The sequence below is a fragment of the Nyctibius grandis genome, chromosome 13 (assembly GCF_013368605.1).
Source record: "Nyctibius grandis isolate bNycGra1 chromosome 13, bNycGra1.pri, whole genome shotgun sequence".
In the NCBI taxonomy this organism is placed as follows: domain Eukaryota; kingdom Metazoa; phylum Chordata; class Aves; order Nyctibiiformes; family Nyctibiidae; genus Nyctibius; species Nyctibius grandis.
Window position 1 is genome coordinate 8,197,341 of NC_090670.1, and position 27,655 is coordinate 8,224,995.

The 27,655-nt window shown below is 46.7% G+C and overlaps 1 protein-coding gene across 1 annotated transcript in view; it reads left to right on the plus strand.

Moving 5' to 3' along the window:
- GPC3 (glypican 3) overlaps positions 1-27,655 on the plus strand; it is a 155,062-nt gene that overhangs the window by 60,085 nt on the left and 67,322 nt on the right. Inside the window, exon 3 of the mRNA XM_068412136.1 lies at positions 10,504-11,198. Within this exon, the coding sequence (XP_068268237.1) occupies positions 10,504-11,198 (695 nt within the window). The remainder of the gene's footprint in view (positions 1-10,503; positions 11,199-27,655) is intronic.

Sequence of the window (27,655 nt, forward strand, 5' to 3'; positions counted from 1 at the left end):
GAATGTTAATCAAAACGGGGCTTTGAGCCAGGACAAGGGGTATGCAGGAACCACGTGGGATGCTGGGCATGGCCCAGCCAGGGGCCAAACTGGTGCCACCAGGGTGTGATGCCTCACCTTCTGCATCTTCCCTGGGCAGGGACCTGCCCATGCATCAACTTTAAAAACAAACAAACCAAAAAAATTTCAAAAAACCCACCAAACCACCCTCCCCCCAAAACAAACAAACAAACAATACCCAAAAACCCTATCAAAACAGCCAGGTTTTTAGGGACTCTGCTCAAGATACCACAGAGGAAGGAAGGAAAGAAGTGAGTCCGGATTTTGGAAAAATGCGAAGTCTGAAAACTGGGGCCGTGGGTAGGTCCTCTCTTTTATGGGTGCAGATGGTGCTAGGGGTTTGTGTGTCTGGGATGTCCTGAGCCCTGTGGTAGTGATGCTGGTGTGGGTTTGGTGTCCTGTGTGTCCCCGTGGCATCTTGGACAGGACGAGGGTTTGGGTCCCCTGCTCCGTGTCAAGCAAGATGCTGCTAAAATATTCTGTGTGCATCCAGTGAGTCAGATGCTGCCAGGGACCATTGGAGGGGCTGGTTGTGCTTGTGCTACTGAGATGATTCACAGTCTTATTTCCATGTTGGAATCCCCTGTCCTTCTCTGAAGTATCTTGAGACCAAATCAGCTTAAAAAAATCACTAAATTGCTTTTGAGACCCTGGGCACTGTTCTGTGTCTTGGAAACAGCTGTTCCTTAGGGGAAGAGAGTTACAGCGATGCTGGTTACTGTATGTTACTGAGCAAATGCCTTTCCTGAGTTCTGCCAGCACAGGTAGGAAGCCGAAATCAGAAATAAAGGGGCTGGAGTGACTTAAAAACAGTCAACAGGTGCCCTTAAATAAGTGCAAGTCCTTCATGTTACTATAGGGATCAAGAACTGATCTTCTGCCATTTGCTTTTCATCAGACAGTTGAGATAACTTTAAAGAGAATTTGGCTAAGGGAGATTATAAAGGAAGGAATTTGCTTCTTAAATAAATAGTCTGCTCTCCATTGTTGGAGACTTAACAGGCTGATAAAAGCCCGCTGGAATGAAAGGGAGCCTGGAAAACCCGCCTCAGATCTGCCTTGCCCTAAAGTTACTGAGACCAATGCACTTCCAACGACGTTTTTCGAATTTTTGAATACAAGCTCAACTTGACCCAGAGGCTCGCTTTATCTTCATTTATTCTGATGAACAAAGGAATTTGTTAGGCATGTGTTTTTTTCAGAAATTGTGTGTAAGTTTTAGTTTAAAAGAAATGGAGGAACTGCACAAACTGGTGTCCTGGTCTTTAGAAATGCTTGGCTTGTAAATTTGGGAGGGAGTGTATGGAATCGCTTGCCCTCTGCTTGAAATGTGGCTCATCATTCACCTTTTAAGGAGCATGCCTGTTTTTCGGTATCTTTATAACCCAATTAGGTGGATGTTCAAGATTCCAATTAGTAAAATATGGCTCAGGGGGTGGGGTGTGACCAAGTGCTGGTTTCCTTGTCTCTTCTTTGTGCTTTGGAAATGCACTTTGTGTTTAAAAATAAAATCATAACAACCCCAGATGTGGCTTTGCAGTGGTGGAATGCGTGGGTCTGTGATACCCCTGTCTGCCCAGTTACCCGGGGCAGAGATGCTCCTTTCTCAGGGTTTTTGAAGCTATTCCTGCTGCGCTGGGCTGTGCTCCTGGGCTCAAAATAAGAGTTGTAGATGGAGACTGGCATCTCTGCAGCAAATTGGAGAGGTAAGAGAGAATAGAAGCAAAAAGTGTAAATATTTGGGGTAGAAAAGAGTAGTGAAGGTGAAAGTTCCTCAGTGATGTGACATTAGTTCTGGGCATGTTATTGATATAATTGTAACGTAACAAAAGGCTGGTGATGCTGTTTTCAGTGATTTATTTTCTGTTCTGTGGGGTTGGTTTAATTAACTTTTCCCCTTTAGAGGGAAAGAGGAAAATATGAAATATCTGGTGTGTACATACTCTGTGTCTGGCTGAAAGCGAACGCCTTGTCGGCTGACCCCGAGCTCTGCCAGCTCAGCACTCCCAGCTGCCGTCCCACGAGGCTGGGTTGGGGCGAGACTGCTCTGACCCCAGCGGTCCCTGCCCTGTGGAGCAGCAGTTTGTTTCCTGCTCTATTGCAAACTCCCAGCCGTCTCGGAGAGCACTGGACGAGGATAAAAACACCGTTTCCTTTGCAGTAAATCACTTCTGCAGGAGCAGCATTCACCCCACACAAATGGAGGGTGCAGTTTGATGCTCTCCAAGCCGAAGGCTTCCCTCCCTCCTCAGGCACTCCTGGTCCAGGCTCTGCCTTGCCTCTTCCTAGTGGTCCTGCTGCACAGAGCATCCCTAAACTGGTGCCCAGTGATGGAGAGGAGCCTGGACGCTTGAACCCCAACCCTTCCGTGGGCTTCAACACCAGGATGGGGGCATGCGGAGAGGTTTATCTTTGGTCTGACAGGTTACCAGCACAACCTTTTTGCTGCAGAAGCCTCTTACATCCCTCTCCCTCTGCTTTTCCTACCTGTGCTCCCAGGGCTCAGTTTGAGCCTGATTCTCAGGCCCTTATTCCTCCCATTCCCCTTGGTTTTGCTAAAGAATCATGTTCATCCACCACTCGTGCCAGCCCTGCCTGTTTGCATTTTTAACGTTGTCTTTATTAAATTTTCAGGAATCTCTTAAGCATTCACACATCTGTCATGGCACAAAGCGGAATATTTCTTGATGCTCGGGAAAAGAAATTATACCATAGATGTGCAACCCATTTTTAATCAAAAGCGCCACAGCCACGTGTTCAAGCACGAAGCCTCAGAAAAGATTTTACGGCAGAGTCATTCTCGAGAGGTGTTTGCGGTGAGATATTTTTGGGTTTGTGGTGTTTTGTTTTTTTGAAATTTCATGTAGAGTGTGGGCTTCCTGCATCAAAGTGCAGGCACTCCAAAGGGTCTTCAGGAATCTCTCAAAGCGTCCTGGTACCCCTCAAAGGAAAAGCTGCTTTACTGTGGTCTCCTCCAGCATCCCTCACCCTGACTTTTGCTGTCGTGAGATGCGGATGCCTGCACCGGGTACAGAGCGCTGCACTGAACTCCCTCCAGGCAGGGTCTGGTTCAGGCATGGACCACCACGAGAGGCTGCTTGAAGGTGGGGAGCTGCGGGCACCAGCGTTTCTTGTCTCCTTGCTTCTGGGCTTGTAGCAGCTTGCGTTGGTGGGCTCTGCTGTCTGCATTAACAAAGTTTTTGTGTGCGGGATATAAATAATAAATGGGTGAACCACAGTGTGACTAATTGCCTAACAGTCAGCCTGTTACCTAGAATATAACAGGAGTGCATTTTCAGGGCATTCTGAGTGGGTATAATGAGATGCTAACATACATTTTTATTAGAAACTTCAAGGAGTGTGTATCAAAATGCCAGGACACTAGATAAGCTGAACAATTAAAAATAAATGGCTTTGGAGCTTGGCATTTTGATAGGCATAGATAATTAGGAGAAGATGCTTTTCTGACAAGAGCATAATGATTTGGCTTTGCCTGGTGAGCAGCACTGGCATTGGAAACTTTTAACTTGGTTCCTGCGGGAACGAGGGTGATGGGCATGGAGCTGGAAGAAGCCCCCTCTCATTTAAAGACTGGACAGACCTTTCCTCTCTTGGTCTGGTAGAGCAAAGGTAGAAAGTGCAGACCTTGATGGCTTAAAATTTGGAAGACAGAATAACTGTATCGTTCTAATTTTTATTACTAATGCTTTGAAGCTAATCTCATAAGCTTGGGAGCTAAGTTCATAATTTTTGTAGTGACAATATTGTAGAAGTAATCCAAAAGGCTGTGTCATAGTTGGAAAAAAAGCATTTCCTAAGCTCTAAATGCAAATGTGCTCAGAGAAACAAACCCTGTAAGAGCAGCAGTGGCACCATCTAATGGGTTTTGTAATGCCACAGACAAAAGTAATTATGCTGCTTAGAAGAGCTTTTGTCTCCAGATAATGTTGTTAAAAACTTGCAGTGTGGTGTAAATCATAATGGAACAAATCTGGAGTCTGCTCTTATTGCTGCCAGGGGAGAACCTCTTGGATTTTGTTTCCTTTCTGCTCAATATACTGCAAACCTTTTCCAAGTTTGTAAATAAATATTACCTGCTGTTTGAAAAATGACTCCGCGGTTCATCTCACCGGTAGTGCCTGTGGCAGCCCGGCTGTGATTGCAAACACTTGTTTCTCTCTTGGTGAGCTCTTTTGTGTGTCTTTCAGGAACGCAGTCTGTTGCAATGAGTCTGAAGTTGTCTGATTCATTGGAGATATTAAAGAAATATTTCCTTTAGAGCTTACTCACGTGTGAATGCCTATGGCTTCTTCCACCGCTTCCTAGCAGTAGCGAGGCAATTGCCGTGTCAGAAAATACTGTGGTGAGCTTACAAAAACCAAAATTTCTAGCACTTCCTTGAGGAACATTTGAATTCCCATCTATGAATATTGGTGGGTTTTTCTGGGGGGGCTGAGCACTTTTGGTTTTTAGGTGTATGGGACTTTTAAAGGCTTAGAAACCGTAGACCTGAAGGGGACGCAGCAATTGCGTTAGGACCATGTTAATTAACTGATTAATTTTCCACCACCCTGCCTGGAGACCCATGTTTTTGCCGCAGGATGGAAATGATTCCTGTGGGCTGAGGGATCCCAGTGCTTGGTTCTTTCCTGATGTGATTTGTGTCCTGAGGAGTGAAGGGAGAGGGATTTGCATCAGTACCTCACTTCACAGGCAGTAAAAGAGGTTTTACTGTTGGCAGGGAAGTGCCAGAGAGCAGGAAGAGCTGAGGCAGCTCAGCAGGTGGGGCTGGGGTCTCGCTGGCACCCACAGTTATTGCTGCTCCTTGCAGAGAGAGTTTGGTGCCAGGTCCTGTGAGTAGGGACCCTCTGGGGAAGGGGTCTGGGGAGCAAACCCAGGGACATGGGAAGAGCCATCGGAGCCTGAAGGAGAGACTTCAGCAAATCCACCGAGCTTCAGGAGCTGGTTCGCTTGCTGCCCTGGAGGAGCTGCATCCATATGAGATTTATTGAGGGAGAAGCGCACGTTCATACCCAAAAGGTGTTTAAAGTGCATTTTTGTATGTAGAGCTGGTGAGCAGGACAGGGAAGCGCTGTGTGTGGCGTTGCAGCCCAGGGCACTTCCAAGCAGCAGCATCCCGGGAAAGGTGCAGTGGGTCACAAAATGCAGCATCAGCAGCAGAGAGAGGAATTCAGCTGGGTGCCAGTGATCCATGTTCATCTCAAGGGAGGTTTCTGCTGCACAAAAATTAGCTTCTTGTTTGTTTTACAGTTTTGGGATAGTATGTGAGGATTTGCCACTCTGCCACAAAGTCCTGGAGGAGATGGCCCTGAAGCTTTTATGGGGAGGTGGCAACATGATGGTGACAGCGTGACCTTGTCTGGGATTACTAGCCTGGCTGTCTTCCGAAAAATAAAACAAGACCTTGTCTTCATTAACTCTTGGCAGTGGAATAACAAATGTGTTGTAGTTCCTCTGCTGTGAAGACGTATCTTTATGTGGTCAAGATAAGGCTTTAAATGTGGGGAGACAATTGCCCAGTTTTTAAGAATCTTTTGCAAAGGTGGAAAGGGGAGTTGGGAGCTTAGCTCCTGATGGGCAGTGGGAGCAGCCATGGTGGGAGCTCCTCTGCCGAGAGAGACCTTTATGGTTGCATGGTTTGTGTGCCCACATGTCAAGAAACAGTAAAATCAAGGTTGTAGGTGCAGTTTTAACCCCTCGGTGTCCATGTGCTGGGGGGGACTGGATGTCACACAATCTGGCACTTCCACCCTGCTGTGTTCCCTTGCAAGATGCACTATGGAAGATGGGCTTCTAATGCAACAAGTTTTGATGTACAGCTCCCTCGTTTTTGGTGTGCCTTTGCCAAAGAGGCACCACTTGTGTGGTGTGTGATGCACAGAGAAGGGCAGCTGTCCACGTGGGAAGCTTGTGTTTGCAGCAAAACAGCAGCGGCACGGTAATGGAGGGGCAGGCACGAAGCCCACAGCACGTCCTGGTGTTTGACCACTGTGGTGGATCCCGCTTTCCCTGCTGTGTGACAGCTCACACCTTCTCCCCATGGCCGCAGTGGTGCAGGGAGGTGGCTGCAATGATGGCTGCTGTGGTGCTGGTTTTTGGTGAGCTGGCATGGGGGGGCAGAGAGAGGGCAGAACTCCCCATTCCTGGCAGCAGCACCTTTCCAAACACCTTCAGTTGCTTGTGAAGCTGCACCCGCTGAGCTCAGACCTGGGGGTGCTGGATCGGGGCTGGGTGCTGTCTCTGCAGCTGCCCCAGCTCTGCAGCCGCTGTCGCGTTTCGGCTCTCGCCTCTCCGGGGGGATGCCGTGTGGGAAGGGCTCCCTGGGGTCCCTCGCGCCGGCTCCTTGCGGTTCAGCCAACTGCATCACATAATGTCTTAAATAAACTCGTCAAGTCCCAGACTCGGCTGGAGCCTCGTGCAGCCTCGGGGAGCCAGCAGGTTAATCCGGAGCTCCTCCGGCCATGGCACCGGCCCCTTTGAAGTAGCTGCAGCTCAGGAGCGAACACGCCTTCTCAGGAAGGCTGGCATTTTTTACTAAGGAGCAGACTTTTATTATCTGAGCCGAGAACGCAGCGATTTCCTTCTCCTGCCAGTAATCCCCGGTCAGGGCACTGTTATGCTCTTTTACAATTTATTTTCCTTAATTGCCAGTTTGCTGTGGCCGTGCAGCTCTCCCTGGGCTGCGTTCTGGGGAGCTTTTGCACTTTGAAAGCAGCTTAGTCCTTCTCTCCTGGCTGCTGGAACTGGGCAGCAATTCCTCTCCAGGTGTTTCAGCGAGAGTCCTGCTGGAAAAATAAATAATAGCCCATGCTTTTAAACTGGTGCCTGATAACTGTGGTCTAGAGTAGAGTTTCAGCTTTCATGCATCCTTCGGGAGCCCTGATAAACTGCCCTTGACAGAGATAGTCGACAGACGTCCGGTGCCAGTGCAGCAGGTACGATGCTTTGCTGATGGTGCTCTGGCTCATATCCTGCGTACGGTCCCTTTGTTTCGCCCAGGCACAGTATGGTTCTTCACACCCATCCTGGGATAGAGCGCTGTGGTGCTGTGTGTGGTTAAGTTGCTCCTGGTTTTTGTCTCTGTGATGACTGAAATGACTTTGGAGTACAATTTGTGTATGTGTTCAGCACCTTTAGGTACCTGCAGATGAAATGTGCTTAAGAGCTACGCAGGCAGGACTGACTTTCTGGCGTGGTGGTCCGTGGCAGCTCAGGCTGTCAACTCCCCAAGCCAGACTCGTGGATCAGGGCTTTTAAAATTTTACTCCATGCAAAAGGTTTTTTTTTAGTGTGTTTTTTTTTCCTACTAATCACATAAGAAAATATTTTAAAAGCAGATAAATAACTGTGTGGCATGATGGTCTTCTGCTGTGAGTGCATAGCTACAGTGATGGAGACAGTAAGCTGTGAGCTCTGCTCTGCTGTGCAGTGCCTTTGCGTGCTGGAAGCTGGATGCAAGTGTGATGCTACGCTTTATCTGCTGTTGAGGTATTTACTCTGTTCAGCTAGACCCACAAACCCGCTGCCTTAAATTGTGGTTTGTTTTTTTTTTTAGATATCCTTGAAATAAATAGAGGGAAGGAAAGATTCAACTGTCCTTCAGTAACAGGGGTTTCAGTAATGACATGTTATGAGCAGGGCAGATTTTACCAGCAGTAAATCCAGGCTGTGGGGTTTTACAGGGGAGCAGAAGCCCGTGCCGCTTCTGTAATGCGGCGTCCTCTCCGTTTCCCTGTGAGGCTCACTCGTGGGAGCACAGGGGACTGACCCGCAAAGTCTCCTCCTCTTTGAAGTGCTCAGTGTCTGGCTATGGGTCACTTCTGCTGCTGGCAGCTGGGGCTTTAATATTCTTGCAGCCAGCCCTTTGTGAAGAATATTTCAGAATAAGCAACTACGAGGGGAGCTGGGTGTGAGAGATTTTGGATGTGTAAGATTCTTTTTTTTTTTTTTTACAAAGTTTTATTATTTCTTGCATCTATTAATAGGGTAGCAGAAAGCTCCACATGCTTTTTTAGTCCCTGTTGCACTCTCTAAGGGATATATGCAAAGGCTCCAAGGCACATAACTCTTAGCTAGTTATTATGATAAAAATTATGTGCATGTCATGACCATTAAAGCAGTGGGACTGTGTGTGCATGCTCTTCTGATATGCCACCGTTCTCGATTCCTTTCTGAAGCATTTCTCACCGTAGGAGCTTGCATGGGGGCTTGGAATATTTTTCTAATCAGTGAAGAGTCTCTTGGCTCTGATGGTAACTTGCAAAGCACAGAGGAGGGAGAAAAGGGAAGGGGCAGGACTTTTTCTGAGGGAACTATCAGAGAAGAGGTTAAAGGCAAATGGTGAGGCACAGCATGGAAATCCTGGCATCATCTGCAGTGCTGTCAAAAAAACACTGGCCCAGAAAGTGCTTTGTGCTCTTTGAGGAAAAAACTATTCTGGAGCTCTTGAGGATAAAGAAGGAAAAAAAGTTTTGTAATCCGTGTGCCCTATTTAAAGAGACTTTTTGTTTTACAACTTTTAATAACAGTGCAACCAGAATTTGTTCTGCTTGCATAGCCCACACGTTCACCCCACTCCATGTCGGATGTGCCGTTGTGCCTGGAAAGCTTTGTAATATTCTGTATGGGTGTGAAGAGCGAGATGCCTGCTGTTGTGGTGAGAGAGGCATGGAGAGAGGGGCTCTGTGTCCTTGCACCGCTGCATCCCTCAGTCTGTGGTGTTAGGAAGGACTGCGGTCATCTGGGAATGCAAATGGTTGCTCGGGGCTTGCTGGGGCAGTGCTGATGCAGGTGTCAGGAGCTGTGGACAAGATGCTTCAGTGGCGCACCTGGGAGGTGTGCAGGCACCAGACGGGATGGAGATGCTGTTGGCAAAAGTATATGGGCAATTTCTGCTTTGATCGCTGCTTACACCATAGCTTCTGCACGCTGGTGGGGGGGGCAGCAAATAGCAGCAGATCCCCGTCCCACCAGGCATGCCTGCGTAGGGTGCACCTGGGAAGAAAGAGTTGGAAGTCCTGGAGATGTGATGGTCTCAAGAGCTCTTGGGTAACGTGAGAGGTGATGCAGGGCGAGCAGCAAGGCCTGGCATTGCTCGTGATAGCGCTGATACCGAACCCCTGTGGAGAGGCGTCAGGCCATGCTCAGCTGCATCCCAGTCTTAACAAATGGGAAAAATAACACTTATGGTTTTAAAAATTAAACATCCCCTTTAATTATTGAACATGAATAATTTTCATGCAAATTGAGCTTGGATGCGTGCTTCCAGAGTGACACAGTTGAGAGTGGTTACATCGCGGGGTGTCAGTGACCTGTGAACTGAGAGGCTGTTCATTATTTTTAGCATTTTATTAATAGTACCCTGGAGGGTGTGACACAGGCTGGTAGAGAGAGTTGGCCAAAGAAAAAGACTTTAGTTTGCACTGGTGACCTCCACTTCCAATGTTTTAAGTTGCAAACTGAGGTGTGTGTAGGTATGTTGTCTTTACATACCTGGGTATGGATGTTTCGGAAGCCTCCTGGTGAGGAGGGCTGTAATTAACGGAATAACCGCGCAGTGACTGTGCTGCTGGAGGCTCTCCTGTTTGCCACGTGGAGGAGATGTGGGCAGAAAGTCCTCAAGTCTTTGAAGGTGGAGAGGGGAAAATGCACCCTAGCTTTTCCTAGCAAATTGATGGTCTCTGTGTAAAACTTGAGCTTCATGGGGGCAGTTTGGCACAACCTGTGACATGTGTGAGAGTGGTCCTGGCTGGGCACCCACAGACGGATGCTGCGTTGCTGGCTCTCAGCATCGCTTTGGACCACAGAGCATCTCATGTCCAGGGCAGATGAAACGTTGGATCTGCGGCTGAACTGAACTTGGTGCATTCTGGAAAGCTACAGCACTGGGGGCTTTTCAAATGGCTTTGAGGACACTTAGTGCAGGGTGGGTGCTGGGGGTCGAGTCTGAATATCCTCTATGATTAAGCTCCTATAAATATTTTCCTTTTCGTAATGGAATGTCAGCATTTACTGTTTCCTGATTTTAAACACTGTACAGTTTGTCAAACATTTATCCCTGTCTTAAATTAAGTCTTGAGATAGAATTCCTGTTAATTTTTAAATCAATATGAAAGGGGGAGAGAAAGAAATTGCAGTCTAGCCCTTTTCTTGAATCAATATTTTCTTTAAAAGCTGAAATGTTAACTAGATCATAGTTTTTTTGCCATTTTGAAATGTAGCTTGTGTTTAAAGAATACGCATTTTCCCTGAAAATCGCTGATGCCAGGAAGTTTTGCAGCAGGCACGGCTGCTGGCAGGCGTGTGACCCAAGGCGGGCAGGATGGGACCAGCGTTTGCAGCAGTAATGCGGTATAACGTTATCCTTCCTGTTTCTGAGCTCCTCGTCTCTTAATAACTTTTTGTTTTGGTTCTGTTTTGCAGAAGCCTTCGAAATCGTAGTACGGCATGCAAGAAACTTCACCAACAGCATGTTTAGGACCCACTACCAGAGCATGGGGCCCAGAGCTCTGAAGTTTGTTGGAGAACTTTTTACTGATGTCTCGCTGTACATATTGGGCTCTGACATCAGTGTTAATGACATGATAAATGAATTTTTTGACAGTTTATTCCCTTTGGTTTACTCTCACTTGATTAATCCTGGCTTCCCCGATCCCTCTGTGGAAATGACTGAATGCCTGCGGGCAGCCAGGAGAGACCTCAAAGTCTTTGGTAACTACCCGAAGATGATGATGACGCAGGTGTCCAAGTCGCTGCAGGTCACGCGAGTCTTTCTGCAGGCGCTCAACCTGGGGATCGAGGTGATAAACACTACTGACCACTTAAAATTCAGCAAGGACTGTGGACGAGCACTGCTGAAGATGTGGTACTGCTCGCACTGCCAGGGGCTTCTCCTGGCCAAGCCCTGTGCCAGCTATTGCGGCGTGGTGATGCAAGGATGCTTGGCGGGCGTCGTAGAGATCGGTAACCACTGGCGAGAGTACATCGGGTCGCTGGAGGGGCTGACCAAAGGCATGCGTGGCATCTATGACATGGAGCACGTCCTCCTGAACCTCTTCTCCCTGGTGCGGGATGCGATCGTCTACGTGCAGAAGAATGAAGGGAAGCTTGCGACAGCCGTGAGTGGTTTTCTGCAGTTCCCCTAGCTTGCTGCTGCGGCAGGGCTCAGTTGTGTACCACCAGCTCTACGTGTTGAAACCAACCTACGCCCCTGTCCTCCAGCCAACAACCCCCAAATGCTTCGATTACCAGCTCCTCCCTTCTTATCCCCACAATTCTATGATTTTTAAAACTTCTGGTAGCATTTGAAACTGGTGTTTGTGTGGCCTGGACTTGAGGTAGGGACTTCACCTCTTTTCAGGTTGGTCAGAGCAGAAGGGTCTGGAGTCATCCTTCTGGCATCAGCCTTGTAGCTGGGGTGTGAGATTGGGAGCTGAGATGTCCCAGCATCTTCAGTACTCCCTGGGTGCTGTGCTTGCCTCGGGTAGCTCTGACAGGCTGGTCCTGCTCTCCATGTGTCCCCTGCCTCCTTTAACATCGCTAAAATGTACCTCCAAATAGATGCCAAGTGAAAGTGTGTAGTGTGGCATCCCCTGCTTCCCGATTTACTAACGGAGATCTGGTTTTCCCTCTTTTCATTCCAGTTTTGGGCTGCCTTTAATTCCAGGGGTGAGGTTATTTCTTATTTATTATTTATTAGGAGTGACCTGACTCTTTAAAAACACATTGTGTGAATTTCTGAGCCTCCGGAGAAACGGAGGCTTTCTTGTTCAAAAGATCCTGCTGCTCTGTTTGAATGCCAAGGACAAATGGGCTGTAGTAATATAACACTTATTTTGCAGAGGAGATTTTTCTTGAGACACTATTGAGCTGCTCCGTACAGGTAGCGTAGAGTTGGGGATGGGGGCAAAGGTACAGGAATGTTATTATAGCTTGCTTAAAGTCAGCGATGATTAAAATTTGCCACCGTTTCCCTGCTAACTGCTTGTTCCTATCATTCTTGACTCCTGTTAAAGAAGAACTGTGTTTATGTAGGTCACTGTAGTACTTGCACTGTAACTAACTCTTATCTTTTTTGGGGACCATGGATATTCTATGAAATGTATCGGCTTATGGATTTTGAGCTATGTGGCATTCAGCCAGCAGCACTCTTCTGTGCCGTTTCGTGTGCCATCTTTGCATGCCCGAGACATGCCACCGCACATATGCAGGCTGTGAAATAACGCAGTGGCACCTGAGTGGTTTCACACCCCCCGGGTGGTTTGGCACATATAATGCAAGCTCTCATTGTTGCTTAGAAAGGGATTTAGGGACCAAATCTCTGCTAAGTTGGATTAATCTGGTGTTGTGGTGATCAGAAGGCTGTGGCTGGGTTTTGGTGTTGGTCACCTGGGCAGATGGATGCGGGCAGGACTCATGGGCTGCACGTTAGGCTCCAGGGTACAGTGCAGGGCACTGGCTTTCAACCTGTGTGCATGAGCCCACTTCTGCAGAAAATCCCTGCTTTACAGCAGCCTGACAAGCATTTCTTGTGTCCCCAGAACTGCAGGGAGGTTCCAGCTGGCGGGGTCCGTGGGCAGCAGCCCTGCTGGGCTTGACTTGTACTGCTGTGGAGACAGGGCAGACTCTTCTCCCATCGATCAGAACCTGTCAACCCTCTCTGGAACAGCAAAGGAGCAGAGATGTAACTGTAGGTTTAGCTTGAGGTCAGATGAGACGGAGACTTCATGTTACAGGCGATAATGATGTATACAAGAGAGAAAACCCGTCTCAACTCTAAGCCCAGCTGCCATTTCCAAGGCAGTAAGAAACAAAACTTACTTCTATATGTAGTGTGACCTATTTGATCTCAAAAGGTCAGTTGATATATTCATCTGTGAGCGAAAGCATCCGACATGTTTTGCACCAGCAAACCTGCAGTGCTTGTAGGTACTAAGGCAGGACAGAAACCATGCCTTACAGGCTGTGTGCCAGGTTTTGCAAGCACACACAACATGGGCATTGCTGTACGATCCTGAACGGGTAAATGTTTGTCCTCCCGTATCCTTCTTTTATTAGCACAACAATAAAAATGCACTTTTTCTTGAAGATGTCCATGTATACAGTGAAGGAAGATGACTGTCAGTTATATTATTGAATATTGAGATCTTAATCTGTCTACAGAGAATGTGTTTGTGGGAGGATGAGTCGATGGAGTGCCACTAAAGTCAACACAAGCCATGACAGTAGAGCCATAATCTGCCCATCCTCTGCCAAACCAGAACATAAATTGACTTCCTGTAAAATACAAAATCACTGAGCATTGCAAAACCATTCGGTGCTTTTGTACTTGATAGAGCTGTTTGAATTCATTAGTGCCATATATAGTTAGGTACTTATTTAAACATAATTCCTCTTGATTATTTAATACTTGAGTGATTCTTTTATTTGCTCTAGAGACATTTTTGAGTTATAGGAGTGCAGAGGGAAAAAAATCCAAGCCAAGCAAGCCGATTGTCTGGCAATTGTCACTAAAAGAGAATGGCCACCGAGTTTTTAAAGTTTATTTTTAAAACACTGATGTTGCTCAGCTAAGGCTCTTATGTTCAACCTGAGCCCAGAGCAACTTTTTTTACAAATGAAGGTATGAGCTGTTCAGTAGAGGAATAAGGCAGTAATGGAAGTGCTGACAGTCTTAATTACAGCATTGGAGATGGCCTGACTCTGATAGCTGGTCTGCAGCTGGGATCTGGGGTAAATATCTCTGCCTGTCAGTGATAAAATACTTTCTTTTTTTTTTTTTGCTGTGCTGCAGTGAAAGTTTCTCTGTTAAACTTATCAGCACATACTGAGTTTCAAAGAATATACCTGGAAGCAAGCAGTTGTATTTACTGTTATCCTGTAAATATGATTGTTTTTAGACATCATTGTCGTATCAAAGCATAAAATGCTGTAGGCGTTGTCTTTGAAAATGTGGGGCTTTGCTCTCTCGCTGGCTTCTCATATCGACCTCTTTTATTACTGGTGTTGGCCACCACGGCTTCTGTAGGCAAAGTTCAGTTCACCTGTATGTTATTAAGGATAAGGACAGGTTATTTAATTGTCATTAAAACCTCCTGGAATTATGGAAAACTTATCTTCCATGCCTGTAGTGATTATAGCCTGAATAACAACACTACTGCCCTTGCCTGTCCTTTGGTTTTCTTTGGTTTTTCACAGCATTGGTGGCACTTCTGCAGCAGTAGTTTTTCCTCATGGTATTTCAGGTCCTTGGGTGCATTACTTGACCGAACGTTCTTCCTCCATGCGGCTGCTTCTCTGTTTGCCCTCGGCACCCACTCCTAGGCTGGGTGCAGGCCTTTGCACGAGGACCTGGACCCATTTTATAGCTTGCAGCAGACCTGGCTACAAAGGGCACGTGAACCCTGAGCTCCAGAGGTGCTGCGGAGCCTCCAGGTAGGTTTCGGAGGAGCTCTGCAGTCCCCAAGACGTGGAGTCATGCTGTTGTTAATCTGCTTTTGGAAACTGTGCCCCTCCAGGCATGTATTTAAATGTAAGCCTACGTGTCGGTGTTGTTCCTGATAAATAAGCAGTAATGCAGACGAGTGAATTCAGTAATATTATGGCAGTAGGCAGTTTCCATTCCAAGCCTTGCTTTAACAGTTAATTTGTCAGCAATGGTGTGTGTTAGGGCTTTGTTATTTCCACAATTTGTCTGTTTAAAAACTTTACCCCTAAAATATTCTATTAAAATACTTTATCAAGGAGGCTGAGTCTCAGGGCAGATTGGGGAAAAAAAAATTCTGTCTAGGGCCATATTTATATACTATTAATTTTCCTGCCTGCTACTTTTTCCCTGGTTGAAAATGTGTCTAGTAGGTCCACCTCTTGTAGATATTTTAATCATGAATGTAGGGAAGAGTGATTCTAGTTAGTCTGTTCATGCTTTCTACCACAAAGAAAGATGGAGAGATGCAGTACAGATGAACGTCATAAAACAGTCGACCCCAACACCTCTTGAAGTTAATGCTTTCTCTGCTGTTGAAAGTACAAGAGAGACAATAGGTCTGGGTGTCTTATATTGCTAATAGCATATCTCCTCTGAGGTTCCCTACCTTAAGCCAGCACTGTAAATTTATTTTGAAAAGTTTCAGAGTTGATGTGAAGGCTGTTGATTTGACACAGGTATTGATTTGTCTATGTAAATATCTTTTCTTAATGCCTCTCCCCCCTCTCCACGTAGCTCATCATGATTTTGAACCCATCCCAAAAGACTGGGAAACAACAGGCAACTCATAGCATAGTGAGACAGGAATCAAAAAAGAGGTGGGTGGCTTGGGGTGAGGCTGTAGCCGTGTCTTGCATGTGAGGAGGAGAGTGCACTACAGGTGTGAGTCGTCAGAGAAAGGGATGTGGGTTTTGGGTGCGTTAGCTGCTTTGTCCTGCACGCCCAGGAGGGCACATGTCCCCTCCCAGCCCTTCGGATGGGGGTGGCAGGACTTTAGCTGTCGTGTGGTGCCTCTCCGTCTGGATGTGGAGACGAAACACATGGGATGAAAATATCACCTGTTGCTATACACAGTGGTTCAGTGCCTTTGTCAGCACAGCGATGCTGGTGTGTTTTTCCCTGGATGCTGCTTTTGGAGCCGGCTCACCTGGTGACTCGCTGGAAGCTGCTTTGCTTGGTGGGTTGCAGCGGCAGGGAGCTCCGGTGAGTTTTGCTATCTGCTAATGGGTTTTCTTTCTGTGCTAGAGCTGGCAAGAGACTGTGAGGAAAGCTTTGAAATTACAGCACTGTTTGAGGAGTGCCTTTGAGACACCGAGATCAGTTGCTTTGTACTTTTAATGTGGGTTGCTTTCTGTTGGCATCACTCCTGGGATAGTCGGCTGGATGTACAGCCTCTGTATTTTCACTTTCTTTATCGGAAAGGTTTAATCCTCAGGCTGTTCTCTAATGCTCTCTGGTAGCTAGCTCCATTTTTCACTTAAAGCTGGAAATACGGGTGAGGTTTTGGTTTTCAGTAAGCTCAGACCCACTTGTAGCTATCCCAAGGTGTGTTTAATCGTTGTACTTTGTTAACCATTTTGTGATAGGCGGTGTAACGTGCCTGATAAGGCGTGTTGAAGCAAGCGTCTGTTCCCGCTGCAGGATGAAAATAAACCTGATCGCCGAGGACAGTATCAGCAATGCTCCTGTTCCTGTGAAAATACCTTGGGAGTATTACGATTAGTTTGTCTGAAGAGGTTTCAGATATTAAAGATTTTCTGATAGCTGGGGAAGCATACGGCAAGGCGCTGAACTGTGAGGCGTTGATCTGGGTCTAGAAATCCTCACATTGTTGGCAGCTTGGCTGGTGCTGAAAGAATAAGGGCAAAAATTTATTCATGCCTGCAGTTTTGCAACCCAGCATCAACAATTTTGATCCAGCGACTTTGTCACGCTGCTGCTGGTCTTAAATCTTTGGTTTCATGTTCAAATACACAGTAGCAAATTAAGGGTCTGCATCTCATTTTTGGAAGGGACTTTGGCATGGATGCTCTTGACCATTGCTTGCCTCTCTAAGGGAGTGAGGCTCAGAGGTTATTCTCAGCCTAGTGAAAGTTTTACCTCGTGTGGCCTGGGCAGGGAGGTTATTGGCATCACACGCTTAATTAATTCACTGCTAATGAGAGCTTTGCCTCTAGAGGACACAGGCAGCACACTTTCATGGTCGTTGGTCAGCCTTGCCCTTTTTTGTACTGAGGTCTAGCACAGGCAAAGTGGTGTGCTGGTCTCCCCTCCTGCTTGCCCTGATGGCACGGTGAGGCTTTGGGTCGATTTGTCACAGAATTGGGCCGGGCTGAAGCAGGGCGAGCGTGCGGTGCTGCGCTGGGGAGCATGCAGGGCTGCGCAGAGCTGCTGGGTGGAAGCAGTGGATGTGGCCAGGGATGCTCAAACCTGCCTGTGCAAAGCCAGAGGAGGTGGCATTGAATATCCACATGGGTTTAATTTAAAACAGCACTTGATTTTGCTTCTATTCATAAACTTTTGTATTGTCCTCACCTTTTTCGCTCTCCCTCTGTCCTTTTAACTGGATGCATTGTAGCCTCTGGCATGTTGTGCCATTTCAGTGGAATTTGCAGCGATGCTTTTTTTTAATTAAAAGTAGGAGGTAGCTGCTAACGGTGCCCCCTCCTCCCCGCACGCACACACGGCAGCACGGGGAGCGTCCTTTGACCACGCGTTTGATGCCCAACCCGACTGCACTGAAGCTCGCACGAATCTTTTCGTTCGCTTCAGTCAGAGGCACATCACTCAGCTGGTGGCAACTCCATCCCTGCTACTCTGCAGCATAAAAAGAGCTTTTTAAGGCTGCTGCATTTTATGGGCAGGAATATCATACAGCACCCACTGAGCCTGGATTGATCTCACTTCAAATTATGTGTTGGCTGCGGTGTGAGCAAGATGTACACAGGTTGCGCATGGCAGGATGTCTTACATCTTTTCCGAGCTGAAGTCAGAAAAAACCTAGAGATCTTACGCAGATTAATTGCTAGTCCTGTGTACCTGTTTGCGTGTCCTATGGCTTGGCCTGTTCCTTGTTTTAGTGGAAGAGCTGATTTGTTGTGCAACTGGCTCCAAAGAGGTTAAAAAGATGTTTGGTTCTGAGATGCCCTGACATTAGTACAAAGAGCTAGCGGAGGCAGTGGTGCGGGATATGGTCTAACAGTTGGAAATGATGGTACACAGCTTTGCAATATTATGCAGCTTTCTTCACTGCACAGAGCATCTTGGGTTTTTTTCTCATCTTGCCTTTTTTCCTGGCTCCCACCACAGCTGTATTTGACAGCTGGACCTGGGATGCTTTGGGAAGTAGGAGAGGAGAGAGCTGGTGATCGTGTCATCCAAAGCAGACTGGGCACATTGCAGGAGGGGGTGTCTGTTCCTTGGGCTTTGAAATTTTGAATGGTCTCATTTTGTAATAAATTGTAATGGTCAAGGACATACTGTGAGTCCTTGAAGTAGATTGGATTTAAGTGGAAAAAATGAGTTTCAGGCTGAACCAAAGATCACAGCGTCAGAAAGATCCCTGTGGGTGTCTTGAGGCTTCTGCTGCTTCAGGAGCCGTGGGAGAGGAGCTGGCTGGGGAGGAGCTGCCCCTCTGAACGGGGAGGGCTGGGGCACAGCCCCTTTGCTGGGAGGGTGTTTGAAGCTGGGCTTTACAGCTGAACCTCCTTCAGAGTTAAACCAGGCTTATGCTAAGGGTTCTTCCTGAGATCCAGATCTAGTTTACCTGAAGGATGCTACAAACTGGTGTGTGGCAGAACCAGGAGACTTTTCAGTCTGGGCTGGCACGCCTGACCTCAGACCAGCCCACAGAGAAGTCACGTCCATGGCACAAACTGCCTTTCTTCTTATTTAGCTCAGTGCAGACCATCCCTCCAGGCAAGCCGTTGCCCTCTACGCTTACTGGGGAATCAGGGAGCTGCTTCTGGGATTCTCTCTCAAAACTGGCCGGATGACTTTGTTTTATCAGAGAGATAAAATTCCCCAAGCATCAGCCCTGCAGACGTGGCTCCCTCTCCCAGATTGCTGCAGCCTCCCGCTACCTCTGTTAACAGAGATGCCTTATTAGCAAAATGTATTCTGGCCCATTTGCTTTCCTGAAGATTTCTGTCATTGCTGAGACACACAGCTTTGCAACACCAGACTTGTGCTTACCAATATCCATCTCTTTATGCTTTTTACACTAAACCCTCTTTTGGCCTCATTATCCGTGACTGCAGTTTCCACGAAGACCTCTGTCTGGGGTCATTTGCCGGGCATCCTTCATCTTAACCGTGCTGAGTTTACTTCCAGTGACAGTAAAACCCCCGTGAGCGTTGCTGCCTTAAAACTAGAACTAACTCTCCCATTAGCAATGCTGATGAATGAGCCAAGAACAAACCAGAAACTTAAAAGCGACCCTCTGCAAAGCAGAAATAGCGCCCAGAGCTGCCCGGGCAGAGCAGCGGCGTTTTGTTTAGCGCAGGAGAGGATGAGGGGCTGGGTTGCAATGAGTTTTTTTGCTTCATTTTGAATTCTCTGCCCGTGTGTGGTGCTGTGAATTATATCATTTTTACATCTTCTTGTAAAGTGGCTTTGAGGTACCGGGTATGAAAGATGCCATCTACAAATACATCTTGCTGGAAAAAAAAATGACAACAAACAGTTGAGGCAGATTTTTCAGCCGTTCACTGCAGCAATGCCCCCCTCATTGCTGGCAGAGCTCTCAAGCAGTCCTCTTGGCCTCTTCGGGTGACTGCAAAAAGAACCGCTGGCCTTTGCCATCCCTACCTGTTGTGTTCCCCCACTAATAAACCCCCGAGGGCATGGAACCTGCTCTTGGAGGGTGAAGTTTGTTGCTAACTGCATTATTCTTTCAGAGCCTCATTCGAGCGAGAGCAGGCTGGCTGCAGAAAGCTGTGCTGATAGCCTGCAGCTACTTTGGCAGAGTTATTTCTGTTAAAAAAAGGCAAAAGCACACCAGCAGTTGGGGAATTTAGCAATTCTTTATACAGGTGTATCTTTCTAACCTAATAATTTTTCACACCTAATTATCTTCTGTGCTGTCAGTGGTGGTAGAGATGATGCTCTTAGGTGCTGACCTGGAGAGGGTGAGTGAGGGTGGTTAGTGAGGATAATCTGGGGGTGACTGATGTGCTCTGAGCTATGTCTTTCTAAAGCTTATTAACTCTTGGATTGCACGTATTGATCTGTATCACTGTACAAATAAACTTCACGCTGCCGCTCTCCAGAGCACCAGAGAGCAGGAATTTCCGTAGATATCTCAACTGCCTGTGCTGGTATTTAAGTCATCCAACCCCTGTCTCCTCCCTGAGGGACAGCCCAAGAAACAGGGAGCGGAGGGCGCTTGAGGACAGCGGGAACCACGCGAGGTGATGCTGGGGTGGCTCTGACCAGCAAAATGGCACCAGGAGCTCAGAGCAGATGGGCCCAAAAGGGTTTGCCTGGCAGATGCTGAAAAATGTCCAGGACGTCTCTGAGCCTTACCTCACGCAATTCCCGTTGCTGGTTAGGTGCCAGAAAGCACTTCAGTAGCATTCCACCCAAAGATTTTGTTGCAAGATTTTTCTTTTCAGTGACTTTTCTTTTCAGTGAGCCCAGCTTACAACTTGCAAGGGGAGTGGAAAGTAAAGATGCACAAAAATGCATTAAAACTATTTAGTCCTTTTTTTTTAGTCAATCTAATGCTTCCACTCCTCGTTTTGGAATTGTTGCATATCAATTTATTGGAATCCACTCCTCGTAATCAAATTCTAGCCCTCAGTTTGACAAGGTTTATAATAAAGGTGGTGTGATAAAGTCGAATTAATTTCCTTTCTGCCTATTGTTGAATGAGTCACTTTAATATATTAATCAGACATATAATATAACATTGTAACGAGGTTAAAAGTGCACACTGATTTCCATTATAAAGATATTCTCAATCAAGCAGAAGCTAGTTTAACGCTGTAAGTCATTCCGTAATTCAATTGTACTAACCACAGTACATGTAAAAACAAGATGTGTTACAACAAAGTCTAAAAAAAAAAAAACCCCGAAGATATTTATATCTTTATAGAAAATAATGATTTACATTTTCAATAAGCCTGATTTGTCTTTGAGAAAAATGTAATTCCTTTATCATGAGCAAAAATCTAATGGGAGTCTTTTTACCTTGTCTGCCATGTTTTGGGTAAATTATCTTGGTGCTGACCTTTAATTGGATTAGGCTGAGATTGACTGTCAGGGAAAAAAATTTAATATGGATCAAAACTAAGAAAAATCAAGAGATGAAGAAAAAAAGATGAAAAAAGTACACAGGGCCTTCCTGAGCCCTTTTTTGGCCTTAAATGGATTAATTTTACCAGCAGCTAATCTCTGCTGTGCTGAGATATTTTTACCACTTTCCGTTAATAACAATTATTACGCGTCTATTTTAGGGTTTGCTTGGGGAGGTCCATGGCATCGCCATGGGGAGAGCCTCATGCATCCCTCACTGGAAGCTGGATAACATGCCGTGGGGTTGCTCCGGGCTTAGCTGGAAAACAAATGGTTATAATTATTCTGCTTAAGATATTAATTGAAATGATTTGGTGAGCTTTGGTGCCTCCAGCCTTGTTGTTTTAGTGGAAATTGGTCTTTGGAAAGAGAATGGTGGATGGAGGGAGGAAAAGGTGGTTGCAGAGGGGTTATTCCTATGGTGAGGTTAAAATAAAGTAGGATTGTGGTCCTTTGTAAGGGACGAGTGAGTGGGGAGGGATGATGGGTACCAAAACCTTTGGGGTCAGAAGGGTTTTCCATTCAGCACAGGAAGGGAGGAGGGCATTTTATAGTGAAAAAAAACATTAGTGGCGTAAAAACCTTTGGGATGGTTTTGGTGCAAGCATTTATTGAAGTATAAATCTGAAAAGCTGCATATATCCGTGAGCGTGGTCTGTGCAGGTTGCAAAACGGACGTTGCATTTTACCTGGTTGTTTTGGTATCACCTGTTAAAGCAGAGTTCGCGGTAAGCCTTGTGTGCTCTATTTTATGTAAATATTACACTTGCTATTGAATTGCTGATAGAGAGAGAGAGAACTAATTAAGGAGATGGAATATCATCAGTAGATTTTTCTTCCCTGAGATTTTATGAGCAGTAATTTGAAAAGTGCCATATTAAAGTCATTGAGGAACAAGTTAATGCTGCGTTTCTAAGAATATTGCCCTTCTACCCAAAGATTATATTCAAGAATAAACAGTGTACTGTAGCTAATTGCTAGCTGACACATTATAATGACTTTATACTTCCAAAATTGAATCGGTCTGGTTTAAAAAATAAAAAAAAAAAAAAAAAAAAAAAAGAGAAAGTCATTCAGTAGCTTTTTAATTATTTAACGATGTATTTCTCAAAGAATAATTGAATCTCTGCTCATGGCTGCAGGGGGGAAGTTGGACGGGTAGGTATTGACCACATTTGCAACCCAGCTGACACAGCTGCTGTTAAATAACCCATTATAGGCCCTGTCTCCGGCTTGCTGGCTTACGTTCCAGGCTGATGGCAGGTATCTGTTTTTCCTCTCTAAATTAAGCTGCTAGGAATTTATTTCTCTCAGATTGTTCCTTTCTGTAGCGCCGTAGGCACAAACATGGTGCGATATTAAAACCCACAGAAATCTGCGAAGGAAACCAATTAACTCGGGGAAGGAAAATAACAAGCGGACGGCACTTGCCTGGAGCTATCGTACTGCCCGGCTTTGCCCCGTGCTGTTTCTCTTCGCCCCAGACTCGGTGGCGGGGGGATCCTCTTGTGAGCAGCGGGGCTGCCCCGGGCTCCCCATTCATGGCTGCTGGTGAGACGGGGCAGTCCCAGCCTTTTCAGCACCGACTCCTCCGAGAGAGCCGGAGCGTGCAGCCTGCGTGGAGCTTGGAGCTCCCAAAGGGGTTATTGTTTGGTTCCTGGCACTCTGCAACAGGTAGAGGTGCAGAAAGTATATTTTTTTTTTTTTTTTTTTTTAAGTTCTTGGTAGAAACTGCTGATCCCTCAAGCCAATTCCGTGCTTCGCTTCTCAGTCTGTTGGGATGGCGTAGATTTAATTGCCTGCAACAGGAGGGTATTCTAGAGGCCTGCAGTAGAAATTGTGCAAGTGTTACGGTATGCGCAATGCACAGCTGTGTAATTGCAATGTATTTAGCATCCTTAGCAGGAATCAGCTTTGTTACCTTGGGTCTGAATCTCCTAGTTAAGTTAGTTGTTTCAGTGCTAATTTTGAAATCAGCTGGTTGAGTTTGGGACGCTTTCAGGCTCCTCAGGGAATCAGAGTCCCAAAGATGTGACAGCAGCATCGGGTGAGGATCAGCTGTGCCCCCAGCCTCTGCCATGCCCCCACATCAGCCGTGACGCATGTCAAGGGCTCAGGGCTTCACCAGAAGCCGGGCTCCGGGTGCTGTCGTGTTTTGCTCCTGAACGTGGCTCTGGTCAGTCTAGCACGCTCCTGCTTTTCTCTGGATTTTGCTCCCACGTCTTCCCTTTTGCTCTGTTGTCACCTTTCAGGCAAGGCTGACTTCTCTTTCCCAGAATAAAGCCTTAGTCTGGCCATCTAAGAAACATCATATTGTGCAGATCTAACTTAAAACCGTAATGGGTGTGTTAGGATGCTACGGGGCCCTGTTCCAAGGAATGTCTCCACTTGGGAAAACTGCATAAGTGTGTGCTGAAAATTAAGCAAATGCTTTTTCCTTGACTCTCCCACTCGCTTTGGCTGGGCTGGGTCCAAGCCCTGGCTGGGGCACCAGCTGCCTGCCTTGTGATTTGCTGCTGAGGTCCAACCATCAGAACTGAAATACCAAATTTTGTGATAAATACAGAATTACCAAAATGCTGGATGAAAACACTGACTTGAAAAGTTGTGCTTTAATTATATGTCATGGATTATAAAGGCAAAAGGAACAACTGTGATCATTTAGTCCGACTTCCTCTCTACCTATAAATAACAATAAACAGCCTTTTGCTTAAACACAAAGCAGCTTTCTCTGGTGGACTAAATGCTGCATGCTGGGGACGCCAGAAAGAAGAAACATCTTGTTTGCATTATTTTATGTAGGTTTGAAAGGGCTCGACTCAAGCTGAGGTCACGGTTCCTTTGAGGGAAAGGGCATCTGGCGCTGGGAGAAGCTGGGTCAGTGCAGGGGTTGGGATGTGGTGGGACACAGTGTGAAGGTGCCTTGGATGTTTTGGCATCCATGTGCCTTGGATGTGCTACGGCACATGTGTGGGACACTGGGCATCAGGTCCTCCTGGGGACAGGGTGGCATGCCCTAACGGGAGCAGTGATGGAAATGCAGTGGTGGTCTCTGACTGATTTAAGCCATTTGAACCCTGACACAGCAGAGGGAAGTGCAGATGGAGATAATTCAGCTTCAGCAGTTAGCACCGAGGGTTGAAACTCTTGTGCTCTCCACTGTGCTGCTGAGCCCTTATGCAGGCTCTGGGGTAGAGCGGACGTGTAACCATGTGATGCATCAGACCTGCCAGCTCTTGTCTCACTTCTGTTGCACCAATACATGTGGCTGTGTGGGGACACATCCTGCTCCTTGCCCCAAGGAACCAGCACCTTCCCAGTTAGTCCTCAGGTTGCACCAGGGCATGGTGAGTGCCTTGGGCAGCATCCAGGGTCCATGGAGGTAGCTGTGCTGTTGTAGACTCTTCCATCAAGTCTTGAGCCCTCTTACTTTTCTCTCAATCAGTGGTCAGAGCTGTCTTTGGAGATAAGAAATGAAGCCAGGGAAGGACACCCATTGGTCTCCGTGGGCCCTATGTTCCTGCTGTGATGCTGACCCTCTGTAATGTGTCGTCTGATGCTCTACGTGAAAGATGGGATATAAAAATGAAGTTGTATTTCCTTCTAAAAATACCTCCTTAGTGGCTCCTTGGTCTTCAGGAGTTTGGAGACCTGGTCTTCAAACAAGGTGGTGATGCTCTTAAGCGTAACCTAGTCTGGTAGCTGCAGGGGTCCCTGAGCATTTGTAGCACGTGTGTGCAGCATGTGTTGGGTGTCACCGCGGGTGCCGGTGTGACAGGCACTCCGTTATGCTAAGCATTAGTGTTTGTGTGCATTTTACACATTATAGTGTTGCATTATTTAAAGGTGATGCATTATTAAACGCTCTTCTCGGCATGGAGAGTAGGTCACTTCCTGCGATTCCCGCTGCTCTGCGCGGGTGAGCGAGGGTGTTGTCTCTTATGCAATCCTTGCAAGGTGCTGTCTGAATAATGGAAATCATAATGCTGTAGAGCTGATTAATGACATTTAGTACTCCATTAATGAGGAATTTTGGTGAAATGTGTGTAGAAGACATCTGTGTTATCATACTCAGTTTGTTCCTTCTGCTCGAGTGCCTGGAACCAGAAGAACAATCATTACTTAGTTAATAATGACGTGCTTCCTAAAATAAAGGCTTGTAAATTCATTTTTATGCCCATAATCATATATTTTCTGCTGTGTGAAGAGTGAGGGAGCGAGGAATTGTCTCTTTCCCATCTTCCTGACCAAGTGTATATAATGATTACAAGCATATAGTAAGAATGTGTGTCCTAGTGAAATGTTTCTTCACTTCTGTTAATCAGCATTCATTTGAGAGTGTGGTGTGCAGTTTCTGGAAGATGATGCAGTCACTGGGGTGGTGTGGCAGATTTAAATCAGTAATAAAAGCCCTGGGGAAATTAACAAGACAAAACATTAACCACAGACTAAACATTAACATATATTAGCATTTTTATTACACCTGTAGAAAGGGTAAATGTGCTTGGTTACTACTATTAAAAAGTTTATGTTCTATCCCACATCATCACAATGTATATTTTTGGTTTAAGCCCTTTAGTATTTAATTAAGCAGATTTCTATAGCAGCACTCGAGTAATAGGTTGCAGGTTCACTTTTATGGTGACTTTGAAGATAAAGAACGCATTTGTGCTCCATTTATAATGCTAATAATATGCGTGATGTTTAGCAGGGTAAGTTGTGAAAAAGAATTGGGGAAGAAGCACCAATGCAGGCAGCTGTGTTACTGAGCCTTACTGGTCAAACTGGGTTCCATCGTTGAACTATGTGCAGGGTTTAGTGGGCACCAGTTGGTTCCTCCAAAGGCAGCACGTTCTGTTGAGGTCTGTGGTCGTCTCTTCTGTGCATACCGTAGCAAATCACCCTTTCAGAGGCTGTGTTCGAATCAATTATAATAGTTAATCGCTTTTCGGTTTAATGTGCAGCTTCTCCCAAAGGAAACTCGGGAATAGGTATAAAATGACATACGTGAACTCTGGAGAGCAGAGAAAATTGCAGAAGGAAATCTTCAAAAATGAGGCCATCCCCTTGAGGGGAAAAAAAATGCTGTGTCTTCCTGGAGAATGAATCTATAAGCAGAAGAGTTCACAGAGAAGACAAATGGAAACTCCATGTAAAGTTTAAGTAAAGGTCATATACAGCAAGCTCTCCTTTGGAGCAGAGTGGAGCTCATGGGCTGAATGAGAAGTGGCAGCAGCAGGTATTCAACAGTGTCTAATGCACTCTTCCCTCTTCCAAGGGGAAGCTGATTAGCTTTTTAAAAAATCTTCTAGAAAATTACCTTTAAAACGCTCTTACTCTTAAAAGCGATGCTCAGATTGGTGCTGAGGATCACGCATGTGCTGCTTCCCAATCTTTCCCCACCCGGATCTGCTTGCTGAAGTGCAAGGTGAGAGGTTTTTGCCCCGTGCAGCTGCCCTGCAGCGGAGCAGGTTCCGTTGGTGGCCCCAGTGCTGTGAGCGATGCCATCCTGCCAGGCTGGGGCTTCGCTCTCCATTGGCTGTATCGAGGCTGTGATGCTTTGTGCAGAACCTGGTACTGTGGTCACTACCCTTTTTTTGAAATAATTTAGCCTTATCCCAGTGGTCCCAGTTTCCGTTGGCTTGCGGGCACCCACATGGACTCATGTTTTGCTCTACATCCTTGCAGTTGACCTGGTTGGAAGCAGCGGTGGTGGCGGATCTGGTCCCTGGCTGCTCACGGTGCATCATTTCCATGCAGTCACAAACAGGTTCCCACCAGTCCTCTGGCACCTCTTACCCTAAATTAATGGGGAAGCGTTAAAGTCGGCTGATAGTGCTACTCCATTAGCTTTGTCCCTGGGCTCCTCTAAAATCAATGTTCTCTCTAAAGCGGAGCCATTCTGTGGCATGTGGCTCCCAGGGGTGTTGGGAGCCAGCTGCTTCCCCGTCCGGCATGGGGACTGTCGGCAGCTGGTGGGTCCCGAGGAGCTGTGGGGTCCCTGAGGAGCTCTGCCCAACCAGCGGGCACGGGCTTTATTCTATGGGCTGGAATAAAGAAGTGGGGCGGTGGGTAGCGGTCGGCAGGAGGCAAAGTGTTCCCCTCGTGGCCTGGGTCGTGGTCATGTGGAGGAGGCTAATGAAATTGGGTAATTAGTGAGTTTGTTAATGAGCTGGGGTAGGGAAATTTAGCTTCAGCTGTTCAAGTATCGGTGGCTTTGGGGGATTGTAAAAGTTCAGGGCTTTGGGACGGTTTTGCTTGCCTTGTGTTGCCTCGCAGCAGTTTTTCGGTAGACTGGCGGATTCTCTGAAAAACAAACAAAACCCCAACCCCCATTGCCTAAAAACCATGCTGCCATTTGATTTACTTACTCATTTTTTGTGGCGTGATGGTTCAAGCTGCCGCCTGTTCTGGGACCACTTGTGAGATGTGAAATAAGAGACTGCACAGCTCTTGCACCGAATGTACCGATAAGGGCTCGTGTGTGTTTACGATCCCGCTGATAGCATGCAGAGCCTGAGGAGAAGAGCCAGCCATTCCATTCTGTCAATTTGCTTTGAATTTGACATTTATAGTTGCATGGCAGGAGGCAACCACGTATTACCGCTGTCGCTCCATACTAGATTAGCACACGGGATTAGATGTGCCGCCTTCCTTTCGCTCTCGCAGGCATCCCACCTTGCCAGGGATCTGGCTGCCCTGGCTCTGCTGCTCCTGCCAAAGCAAGCGATGCCTGGAGAGCTGAAGCATCTCACCTTTTTTGCCCCAAGGTCTGAGGCTTGTGTTGTCCCT